The sequence below is a fragment of the Curcuma longa genome, chromosome 7 (genome assembly GCF_044706935.1).
Source record: "Curcuma longa cultivar G26 ecotype Majalengka, Jawa Barat chromosome 7, ITB_CL_G26_1.1, whole genome shotgun sequence".
Taxonomy (NCBI): Eukaryota; Viridiplantae; Streptophyta; class Magnoliopsida; order Zingiberales; family Zingiberaceae; genus Curcuma; species Curcuma longa.
In genome coordinates, this window is record NC_133867.1 from 9,525,143 (window position 1) to 9,538,193 (window position 13,051).

The following is a 13,051-nucleotide window of genomic DNA, read 5'->3' on the forward strand; positions in this document are numbered from 1 at the left end:
AACTCATATACCAATCCAAACTCATCATGGACCAACTTGCACGGGTCACATGTCCAAACAGACCAATGGACCCACTTTAAAATATATAAACATTACCATTCAACATCTCTAAACAAGGTAAATCAAAATAATAGCATTCTAAGGCACATCACTATTTCAACATCTCTTCACAAGGTAAATCAAAATAATACAATTATACAGACCACCATTTCAACATCTCTTCACAAGGTAAATCAAAACATTTCAACATCCTTGACTACAAAAGATTCTAACTATTAAGCATGCATAGTTGAAAAATAAAAACACATTTTGTCAATAGGAGTCTCATCACAAAAGCTTAATAACATTCTCCAATCATTTGAGCTTTTTTTTTGACCGGCCACACAAGCTTGGAACATTATTTGGCAGCTCGCTCATTCCAGCCGTAGCTGATTTGGTATATGTAATAAAGAATATACAAAAACTCAAAAGCTAATCTAACAGAAGGAAAACAGAACCATGCCCATATGGTGAGGAATAGGAATTCCACAACCATGTTTAATTTGATGCAAGTTACAAAAGGTAAATATGATACAAATAGGCAAAGAGAAAACGCCTAAAAAAATCAAACCTACAAAACCATTCAGTACCAACTTGATCAAGCTTGCCTCCTATAATCTGCTTCCCATGTCTCCTCTCCATGGTTCTGTGTCGCTGCTAAATACCTCAGTCCTTGTGGCAAAATGCACGCTGAGGGTGGGAACTGGATCCGACACCACTCCACCAACCAACATTCTGCCACCAATCATGTTTGTACCAAGAGGTGTTACCCGCACTTGCTGCTGAAACCCTGGAATCATATTGATTTGAGTTCTTTTCCGAAGCCCAGGAATGGTATCTATCTGCTTCAGATTAGCTGACAGTGGCGGCATATAGGGCTGCTGGTAGTCTGTGAGAAACTTATTATGATCTACTATGCCGTCTTTGACTGGATAATGCGATGTACTGGTTGGTGCTTCTTGGTACTTGTAAAATATGGAAGCAGTCTCCGGCAACGATGAAAAACCAGTCTGTATTCTCTTGCCATCCCAGAAGCCATAAGTTGTTTCTAGGTTCACTTGACCTGAACCAGCATTTACTAGTTGATTAGCATCTTTAACATCACTGGAACTAATCATTTTTGAAGCACCATCCATCTTTGGCAACGAAGATCTTTGAATATTCCCGTTGGAAGATGAGCCAGATTTCTGTGTGGATGTGCTAAGAATTTTACCAAAAAGTTTCAGATCTCCAGGTCTAGGTTTCTCTACATCCGCAGCACGGTTCTTGAAACAAGTTCTCGCTTCAGTCTCTGATTGATTATCACTTGGAGACATCCGACCAGATGCCAAATGTGGAGTAGAGATATTGCTTTTCCAGTTCTTATCTGATGCTATAAAATGGTTTGGTTGGGATACTTCCTTTTTTCCACTTTCCAGCTGAAGCTGATTCAGCTGCTCAAGTGCAGGAGGGTTAGCTTTCCCATTATCTTCCTGTTTGAGAGACTGCAACGGATAGCTTTTCACAATATACATATTTTGATCAACATGGAGTGGCGGAAAACTTGTGAGGGCCTCCGAATATATGCAAGGAGAGCACCTAAAACACACATTAGTTGGATTTGCTACAAATGAATTTGATGGTACAGAATCAACATTTTCTTGCTTCAACAAGATGGCCTGTGGATTCTTAGCAGCAGATGGGTGCATATCATGTTGTACTTGTGAATCAAAGGTCTTGCAGCGACAACAGTTGGCATTATTTGCTGAGACCATCTGAGCTCCATTTTGAGCTGAAGCTTTTGCAGTTGAAGGAAGACCATGTTCATTTGCAATGGAGTTGACGTTGGTTAATTTTTTGTTCCACAACCCAACCTCAGTAGCAAGCGATGAATTTGAATCTGCTTCCTTCTTCATACTTTCAGCAGGAGTACATTCAACAATACCTCTAACAGAGGAAACACTAGCAGTTATTTGTTTTGCTTCAGATGCCAGACATTCTTCAACTTGCTCACTTTTTCTGATTGAGACAACAGATACAGGGAGAGAAATAATATTACCAGTTTCTTCAAATTTTACTTCTCCATCAGCAGAATCTGCAGCCTCGTATTTTACAGTTTCACATCCTGATGCAGTAGCAATGCTTTGCTTTAGTTGCACATCAGATTGAAGATTGTCCTCATTGAACGTCTGCTTAACATCATAAGAAATGGCCATCTGCTTATCAACTTTATCGTCGCTCTCAGGATTGCCTTTATCTAAAACATTGTTATCCTGCTCAACTGAACTCTCAGTTTCAACACGGGAATCAGTGCTCAATCCCCTCATAGCCATTGTTCGCTACAGACTGGGAGACATCATCATCAATTTTGGAACAAGATTGTGTACTGCAGACTGCAGAATTCATCTGGAGGCCACAAATATCATCTGTGTCACTTATTCCTCTGTTTGTTAGGGTTACTGGAGTAACCCCAGCAGTACAACCTTGATTAATTGCATCAAGAGCAAGGCACTTTCGGGCCTTGCTGAAGAAAATCTTACATTGTTCTTTTGATCTCGTTCTTAAGAAATCTGCAATCCTTGTGAAATCCTTTCCATACATGCTCAAAGCTTGGATAAACACAGTCTTCTCTTTGTCTGTCCAATCAGCCGATTCCAGTTCTCCACAGCCTTCATCTGAAAAACAGGTTTCATCCACGTCCAGGTTCACCTCTTCATTCATATTCTTAGCATGACCAACAGAACCAGTGTCATGTGAGCTGATACCCTCTGAGGATCGTGTGCTAGAAATCCCTGCTAATACATTAGCAGCAACAGATTCTCTTTCTTGAGAAGATATGTTAACTTTGTTTGCTCCATAAAAATAAACAGAATCCCTGGATGAAGTACTTCCTGCATGCTTTCCAATCTTCTTGGTATATTCATTTTGTGCCACCATAACTGTTGCTGCACCCAACAAATCAAGAGATTCCACATTTTTTCTGCGATTCCGATTCTTTCCTGATGTTACAAGGTAGGTATTGGCTGGTAAAGACTGCTGCTGCTTTCTGAGATACAACCGTTTCTTCACTTCTTTAAACCCATCTGACTTGTGGTTTTTGTAATAAAATTCAATGCAATCTGCTGTAGTTTTATGGTCCAGAAAGGAAGAAATCTTAGTGAAATCTTTACCATACCTGGCAAGCATCTCCATGAAAACTACTTTTTCATCATGTGACCATGGGTTTATCATTGCCTTTTCCTTCTCAAAACTCAGAGCGTCTTCTATTAGTCGATTATGGTTAACAAACCAAGTGTACCTCTTGTCCCTATCATTTAATAGTGATGGCATCTTCAAATGATTTCTACAAGGCTTGATATGTGAATCTAACAGCAATTTACTTGAATCGTGCATTATTTCTGTTGTAGGAACCAAAGATAATTTACCTGCTATCAGTATAATGAAAATATTAGATGAAAAACAATATGATAATAGAATAGAAAAACTTTTAAGAACAATGTTGGGCACATTAATTATCTTTTATTACCTACAATGTATGAAAGATCTTCTACCAATTCTTACAGATGTCTATACTAATTTGAACATCTATCTGTTGAAATTTTGAACCTCACATAATGGGAGTGTTTTTGAGCATGTAGACAACGTCTGGTCTAGGCATCATAAAAATCTCCATGTTCACAATTTCATACAATTAGTTTGAATATAAGGTGGTTATGCTCAAGATTTAGAAATGTTCATATTTAAAAAAAATAAATCATCTGCAACTCTGCTGTATATCAAGTATAAATGAGCTCTGAAGAAAAAAAGAGTAAGAACAATTCTGTGACACAACTGATCTCTTCCCTTGAAAAATATAGATGAAAGTAACACATAGTTTAACTGGACAAGTGGAGGGAGATGATGAACCTTAATGATGACATGATATTGGTGATGTTTCAAGAATTGTGTAAAAGATCAGCATGAAATCATGTGAGCCACTTGGAAATTAAAGGGACATTTTGTGCAAGCTAAATTCCAGTGCAGCACAATTTCCTCGAGAGAATTATAGTATGGTAAAGCAAGATGATGAGGTTAACATCTTGTGATGCTAACAAGCATGCCAACTTTTGCCTGTTCAGAAGGAAAACTGAAAATTGCAACTTTCAGGAAGTTTAATTCTTAAGAATCATATGGCAAATTCCATGATTCTTTTGTGATTTGATATATATATATATATATGTGATCTACTTGTGGACAGCTATAAAGTATGAAACTTTAAGTCTGAGATTGAAATGTTCTTAGGTCAGTTCCTTTGCTAATGGAAATTTTTTTAGCTCATTTCCATCATTTATATTATTTGTGTGATGTGCTAATGGAAACTTTTGCCTGTTCAGAAGGAAAAATGAAACTTGCAACTTTCAGAAGTTTAATTCTTAAGAATCAAATGGCAAATTCCATCATTTATAATATGTGCAAGTCACTTACGATAATATGAAAAAAATTATGCCTCACTTTTGCCATAGTAAGAGCAAGTTCTAGCCAAGCAAATATTGAAATTTGAATTAAGAATTGTTCATGAATAAGATTTAATAATACAAAGTAACATTAGATAATGATAACGCATATAAATGAGGTTTAAGTGTATATTAAATAGTCAATAAATCTTTAATGTCTAATAACTATTGAACATCTACAACATCGAACTAAGTAGGATCATGAAAGGTGCAAACAAGGATGGCAAGAAGTACAGAAACTATTCTTGTACAAATTGTGTATGCCTCCAGATGACTAAAAGGATGCATATCTAGTTACCATATTGTATACCAACTTGATTAAGCCACATAAAGAGGACATTGGATGAGTACATAATATATATTACAGAATATATTTATGACTAACCAGTTGAGGTAGGCCGAGATCGGTTTGAACGTTGCTTTTGAGAACCATTTTGAAATGAAGGATTTCTAAGTTCAGACCGCCGGCTTGACTTAGTGCGAAATCTTTTAGCTTTCCATGAGTGACGCAATGCCATAAATTTAAGAGCAAGAACATGTTCTTTCAATTTTTGTTGACACTTTAATTTTGAAAGCTTCTCTTTGATTTCCATGTCATGCTTACGGCATGATGTAAAATCAACTAATCCCCAATTATCTGACTGAGGCAGATCTTTTGGGAATGCCAAATCAAATACTTCCCTGGCAAGCTTTGAACTACACCTGTTGGAGTTCTTAATTAAATTTACTAAATTAGAATCTGCCACCCCCTGCATAGTACCTCTAGAACCAATAGACATGTTGTCATCCACAAAAGTTCTAATATCAACTTCATGGGGAACCATTAACCTCCCCTTTCCATGTGACTCAATCGTATCTGATAGTTCAGTAGTCTTTAACCTTTCATCTTCAATTAATGAAGCACTTGCAGCCAATTTCTCCAACCTGCTACCAGGGGGTTCTGTTTCAAAAGAAGAAAGTGTTTTTTCAGCCACAGTTTCATGTTCAACAAATATATTTGAAGGCCTGTGCTCATTGTCTTCAAGGGATAACTCTTCCCTACACTTTGCTTGCTGATCCTTCAAATGATTATGTTCATTTGATAAATCGTCTAACGGCATTCTACTCAGCTCAGAAGCAGGAGAATCTGATGGTTTCATAGAATCTAGATAAGCATCAGTTTTAGTATCACCAATAATTGCCTTGAGCTCCTTTTCTAGTAAATCAATTTTATTCTCTATCTTCTCAAATGCATTTGAAACCTGCTTCTTCAATTTCAATAGTTTGTTCATAGAAGATTGCCCCATTAAATTGGAATCACCACCAAAAGAATCCTCAGATTGAATCAAATCAGCAAGCAGGGAATCAAAAGAACTGATAGAATTGACCTGCAAATTATCCAAATTTGTGAGGACCTCCTCATAGAAAGAAGGAAGTGTGGATCCAAGCAAATCACAGTTTTGACTCAGACTAGTATCATTATTCCCAACCCTGCTGCAAAACTTATCTTCAGCACCTGTTGTATCACCAAAATGAAACCATATAAATTTCTAAATGAAAACTGATTAAGTCAAGGCCTTAAGCATATAGATATTCTGCTTTAAAATTATAGAATCAAAATTCTTCACAAAGTGAATAAACAAGTGAACATGAAGTTATTTCATGGAGAATCAAAAAGTAACCAACAAAGCACCTTAAAACTAGATATTCAGGTTAATGAGTTGATCACTCACTTCACAATAATAAACTAATAGAAATAGAGGGCTGTGGGTAATATGTATGTAACAGGTATAATAGTTTGAGAAAAATTTTTCCCGAGTTCACATTTCATGATTGTTTCAAAAAAGTTCATAGAAAAATGAAAAAAAAATCCAGAACTAACACAATGTGTTAACCTTGTATGGCTGTGCCTATGAGTTACAGCTTCCTACTATACAGAATCAATTACATTGACTAAGAATGCCAAAAGTGTTGACCTCGATAAGTCTTACATAAAATAGGCTTTTTTGTTAAAGGTCTTGTGATTGGACCAGTTGCAACAAATTATACCATGGGTAAGAATCATGAATCTTAAGAAAAGAGCAAGTGGGTCTGGCAGGGAATGAAACACACCATAACTTAGCCAGCACATAACCAATCTAAGTTTTGATACGATAGTCCCTCCATTAATAGATGGAATTTCGTAGATGTTGTATTATAAAAGATGTATTATCATTAACTTAGGTTGATTATTTGGCACATATAGTTTGAGATAATCACGCTGATGGATCAACTTTTACAAAGATTACTTCATGCTAAATTAGAATAAATGAATTGAGTGATTTTAGGACTAGCTGAATGACATGTAAATACACAGATCAAGTTCAAGGCCAAAGTAATATAATGTGAAGTTTATCAAAACTTCGATCTTCAAACAGAATCATTCTGTTAAGTTAAAAATATTTGCAGCCAATTAAGTTTGATTTTTCCCCTTTAGTTCACTATAAATTATATATTTTTTTCATAATGAGTAATTTCCTAGTTTTCTATAAATTAGGGCATGTTTTGTTTTTAAATTTTGTAACATTGTAACAATTTCAAATTTGAAGACTTGAAAATTTTCATTCTTAGGGATGTAATTTTATTTGAAATGAATGTATACTTTTATATAATTGTGTTTGAAATTTATTCATAAACATTTGATAAGAAATTTGAACATTTATCATTTCGTTTCTTGTGTTTTGTTTGATAATTCAAATTTTGGGATGTAAAATTTATATTTTAGACTTAAATCATATTTTGAACTTTGTATTTATATTTATTTACTTTTATAAATATAAAATTTTATAAAATATAAAATAAATTTTAACTCAGATTCAACTCAATCAAATTTGAAAATTTTAGGTTCAATATTTTTTTAATAAAATTAAATTTAAATTTGAAAATGCTTTCAAATCGAACTTTACAGAGTTTTTTCTTAAAAATTAATTTGATCCATTCAATGCACACGTATTGCAACTGTCAGATACATATTCTAATGAAAAATTAAAAAAAAAACTAAAATAAATAAACAAAAATTTCAACTTAATTAAATAAATTTATTTAATCAAAGTGTCAAATGTCGTGTCAAACTCTAATTGTTTCTCAAAGTCCAAACCAAAGCTAGAGGAGTAAATCACTAATCTCGATGAATTCTAGTTTTCACGTTGTTTGCTTACATAATCTTCCAACATGAAGATGTAATAAAAATTCCAGATGTTAGATAATTAAATTTTTATATTTTAAATTAATTTTTAAAATTTTCTTGTGTAGTAATTAAGCAAAGTTTAACTAATATTTAAAGTTTTGGGGATTGAATGAAATTCAAATTAGGGTTAAGTGAAGCTCATCAAATAGACATGAGGATCAAGTGGGTCCAAATCGGACCTGAATTTATTTTTGTCAATTTAATGCTGAACCAAGTTTATACATAAGATTATTTAGGCCCAAATCGGACTCGTATTTAATTAAGTCAGTAGTATTTTTAAAGATTAAGAATTAAATACATAGGATAAAAACACTCTTTTCCTCTTCCACATCCACTATCCATCTGTTGTCACTCACCCCAGCCTGCCTACCACCACCGCCGTCATAGCATGTGTGCCCCTCCCACAACACCCACATACCTACATGACGCCCGCCCCCTAGTTGGCCCACCACCACCACCTGCAACATTGTTATCCTCTCTTTCTCCCCTCTCTATTCGCTTCTCTCTTATTGTCTATTGGCTCTTGTGTTGAATTTAGTGTTGTGCCGATTGATAGGCAGAAAGGCAAATTCTACCATGCCAACCAGCACAACATGACGTTTTAATCCATGGTTTATATACAATTACTAATGCCAAACTACCTAAATGAGAAAGGGATCAACTAAAATAGAAGTATACTAACAGAATACTGAAACATGATGTCCTAGGAACTAGAGTCAACTGAGGGATACATGGACAACATAACTTGCATTCTTCTTAGGCCATCATGAAATCTCAAAAGGATTGCAGAATACACAATGACTTGTCCATAAAAATATGACATACCCATATTTTTCAAATGATCCAATCAAAGAATTTATCTATGCCCAAAGATTAGGTCACCAATGAGCAACCAATCAGAATAGGATGGACTAGAAATATCTGAGAACTCAAATCAAGAAAATTTAAGTTATATTTATGTCCAAGCTACCAAAAAGAAGCAGTAACTCACCTTGTGATGAGCCGCATGTAGTTGACGGTGACAAGCATGCAGGCAATCCACCAACAGAAGGTTCTGTAGATCCTTGTGCCTTTTGCTTCTCATATTTGGCAAGCCCCTGCCCCCATCCAAGTCGTGGTTTCTTAAAAGCACTTTCAGTCGAAGCAAAAGAAGAGACTATCGGAGCCCAGGGAGGAGTTTCCTTCTCCAAAGGCAATCCAACCTTAGTTCTAGCATCCTCCATCTTAGATTTATCCTTAGTTGAGGCAGGGCGGCTCCATTTCTTCCAGGGTATCAAACCCAATGATTGGTCCTGATGACCAGATATTTGGCCAGTGCCCAAGCTATCAACACCATCAATTTTATCATTCTCTTTGTTTAATGAGGTCTGAGATGTTGAAGAAACCAGAGCAGTGACTGGCCTGTTGGTCACATTGGTTTCCTGATGGTATGGTTGTTTGGGGAAGTCGATTGTTTTGCTTTCCTGATGGTTTGGCTGTCTGGGGAAGTCGGTCGCACTGGTTTCCTGATGGTACGGCTGTTTGGGGAAGTCGATTGCTGTTCTGTCCTGATGGTTTGGCTGTCTGGGGGAGTCGGCCGCATTGGTTTCCTGATGGTGGTGCTGTCTGGGGATGTCACCTACATCCAAGGAAGGGGATCGGCGAAAAGATCCTCGGTGCTCCCTACTATATGCGCTGTTGTTGTTGCGGTAGCCATTAGAGTATCTAGTAGAAGGCGATCTAAAACCATCATCTTCCGTCAAAAATCTGTCAGAACGAGACGGTGTGAACCCACGCAGAGCCGAGTCCTCCGAATATACCTGGTGGTAACCTCCGCCCTGCCGATAATGACCTTCACATGGAGAAAACTCTACGTATTAGAGCGGAAAAGAAATGGCACCAGAGAAAACAGAAAGAAAACCCGCAAGCTTTTATTTAGATATCAAAGATCTACCAGGACCGCAATCTGTGCTACTTTACCTGAAAGGTGTCGGCGGGGGGATGCGCGGTAAAACTCATAAGAACCTTGGTAGGACTCCCTCCACCTGGTGGAAGATGAGGAACCGCCAGGGTCATCACCGCGCTCGTGCCTCCGGTGATCCTTGGACGCATATTCCTTGCGCTCCCATGGCAATGGTTCGGGAGGCATCAATTTACCCTGCTCCAAAGAGCATCGAGCTCTAAAACTCAACGACTTTATAAATAAAGCAAGCCCGAGGAAGCCTCCTCCGACCAAAAGCCTCTGGCCGCCCCTGGATACCCGCCGATCTTTGACGTCTCTGCCGGAGGGCAGATCCAAAAACCGCAACCGAACACGCACCAAGAAAACTTCTTTTTCTAGGGTTTTTCCTCCTCCCGCCGAAAAAGAACAAAAGGTAAGCACGGGCTATCTTTTTCCACACCTATTTCCTCCCCAACCAGAAAGAATCAAAAGGACGATTCTTTAGAGAGCGCCAAGGCAAGGAGCTGAAGAAGCTACTCACTGTTTCCGCCTTCCGATGGCCGTCGCCGGTGGTCTGAGTCCTGCTTCTTCCCGGTGAATAAGCTGGGCGCCGCGCCGCACTGTGTTGAGGAGGAGAAGAAGAAGAGATGCGAAAACTAGAACCCATAAAAGAAGAGCGCAAAAGCCTGGACTTCAACGTTATTTCGCCGGCGCCATTTAACCCAATTTTATTCCCCCCTTCACGTCCGCTAAAAATATAATAAATAATACGCGCAAGACTTTGGCAACTTTTGATAAACACCCTATATTTATTTTTAATTCAATCCACTCTTTTCTCCATATAACTTTGACATTGATCAGGGGCACATTAGTTAATTTAAGCACATAGGGGAGTTTGGTGATTATTATTGTAATTTTACCCCATTGACACATTTTAGAAACCCCCCTCACATTATTTTATTTCCATCAACTACGCTCTAAACGATGGCTTTCCATTCACCGAACCCAGGAGTATAACTATGAATATAAAAGGAGAAGGGTGCATGAGAAAAACAACTCGATGAATGTTACCTTTCTATAATTGCCCATCAAATTTTCAAAAACAATCAACCTCACCCCTCTGTTGCCCTAAAATGAGCAAACTTAATATTTAGTATAATAAAATTTTATTTTATATTTGTTTAATATTTATAAGATTAAAAATTAATTAATTAATTAATAAGTTTGAATATGTGCATTTAATTCATTAATAAGAACTTATTTATATTTATTGTTGTTGTTGTTGTTTGAGAATAATTTCATAAATAATGTCTATGGATAAATTTATAAGTCACATTCTTCAATCAAATTCAAATTAAATTTATAAATTAAAGGAAAAAAATCAACAAATAAACTTTTAATAACAAGTTTTAAAACTAACTAAATAAATTTAAAATATAAAAAATTCAAATAATAAAATAAATTCAAATTAAGAGTCCAGAAGAAAAAAACTGGTACCATGATATCTTTCCAGCAGAAGGGCAGGTTGGTGAATTAAAAATTAAGGGCGCGTTTCGAAAAAATCAAAAAAGTTGGCTTGGGCCATGCTTTTCCAGTAATAGCCAGCCCATCATGTTTCCAAAATCCGAATTGGCGAGTATTTAGAAAAGGCAGGGAGCGTTACGGAAAAAGAAACTCTAATTATAGTAATGTAAATTAAGTTGAAATATTTTTTTTAAAAAAAAAATTGTAATAGTTAAGTTACGAGTATCTTTGAAATAAAAAATCGGATGAGATGACCTTTTGATCTAGCCGGGATCGAATCCTGGCCATTCATGATAACTCTGTGGATTAAACATGAATGGTCGGGATCAAGTCCAGGATCAGATGGCTGAAGAGCTCTGCGGGATTCATGTTCCCTACTTCTGTGCCTCCAATGTCTTCTTCCCACCACAACTCTGTATCACTGAAGCATATGAGGCTTGGAGCATAGTGTGCATCTAATGGCCGTGACGAAATCCAACAGCTTTCTACAACCAACCAACTGTTGCAATTTTACCACTCAAATACCAACTCAGCTATACCCACGGGGGCAATTTTCTACGATCAACCAAGATTCTTCTATTCGGAACATTTGTGTTCAGAGGTGTTAAAGCATACTCCTTTGCTGCTCAAACCCTGGGATCATTTCAGTTCCAGACTTCTTTTGCAGCCTTGTGCAACAGGAAATCACTGAAGAGATCTTGCCTTTGTGAATATAAAATACAAATTGGTCTCTTTCTTGAATGCAACGCTTTAGTGATTCCAATTCTGTTCTGATGCACCAAGCTAGGAATTAGCTCGTGAGCACTGCTTCTGCTTTCTGAGATTCAACTACTACTTCACTTCTTTTAAGTTATCAGACTGGTGCCTTTTGTAATAAAATTCAATGCAGTCTGCTATAGATTATTACCATCTAGAAAAGAAATCATAGTAAAAGATATGGCATGAAAGCTTCCTTTTCCATCCTCTGACCATGGATTCATTGCCCTTTTGTTTTCAAAGCTGAGAGGGTGGGTCTTCTATTAATCCATCTTGGGTAACAAACCTAGTGCAGGTTTTTGTCATTTACAAGCATTGCTGATTTCTTCAAATTGTTTCAGCAAAGATTCATCGGTGAATCAAACATCAATTTACTTATGAGCTTCACTAGCTTTGTTATAGAACCAGTGTCGTATCACCTGCAGTGAGTAGTGAAACACTCAGACTAAAACCATCCCCAATGAAATGTTGGCAAGAAAGGTATTGGTAACAAAGATTATTATTGTGGAATGAATAAGCTAGGTAAAATGGAAAACGGAATAATTCTATGTGATATAAAACAATCAACAAAATGAAACGTAAGGAATATATTGGGAACTAAAATTGTAGTTGGAAGAAGTAAACCAAAGAAAAGAAAAAACAAAGTACTTCCTGGAACTGTTAGATGAAGAAAAAAAAATCAGAAAGTGGATAACTAGCATGCAGACTTCTTGAAAGCACAAAATTAGTTTTAAATTATCATAAGAAGAACAAGGACCCAAGAACCTTGATTTGATTGAGATGAGATAAAATCCAAAAAATTGATATACTAGTAGGCATAGTTCTTGAAAGCACAAATTTATTTTAAATTATCGTAAGAAGAACAAGGACACAAGAACCTTGATTTAATTGATATGAGATAAACATTCTAAAATTTAATTGATACTAGAGTCGTGAACACATTTTTTTAAAGTTTATGTCATCTACAAAGCACATAAACACAAAAGGCAGTTTCATCTGTTCTAAAAACCACAAGTTTGTTTATCCATTGACAGAATACAAACAAAAGAATGCAACAGCATAAAATTGCCCTATGGAATCTATTTCAGGCCAAATTGTGACTTATGATTCTGGTTATGGCTGTTGAATCTATTT

At 36.4% G+C, this 13,051-nt stretch overlaps 1 protein-coding gene across 1 annotated transcript; it reads right to left on the reverse strand.

Moving 5' to 3' along the window:
- Positions 1–152: 152 nt before the first annotated feature.
- LOC141831977 (uncharacterized) lies at positions 153–10,224 on the reverse strand. Its single transcript, XM_074719428.1, is given in 5 exon segments — positions 153–2,328; positions 2,330–3,446; positions 4,897–6,006; positions 8,708–9,547; positions 9,676–10,224. Coding segments are annotated over 5 exon segments (4,914 nt in total). The 5' UTR covers positions 9,845–10,224; the 3' UTR covers positions 153–650.
- Positions 10,225–13,051: the final 2,827 nt, after the last annotated feature.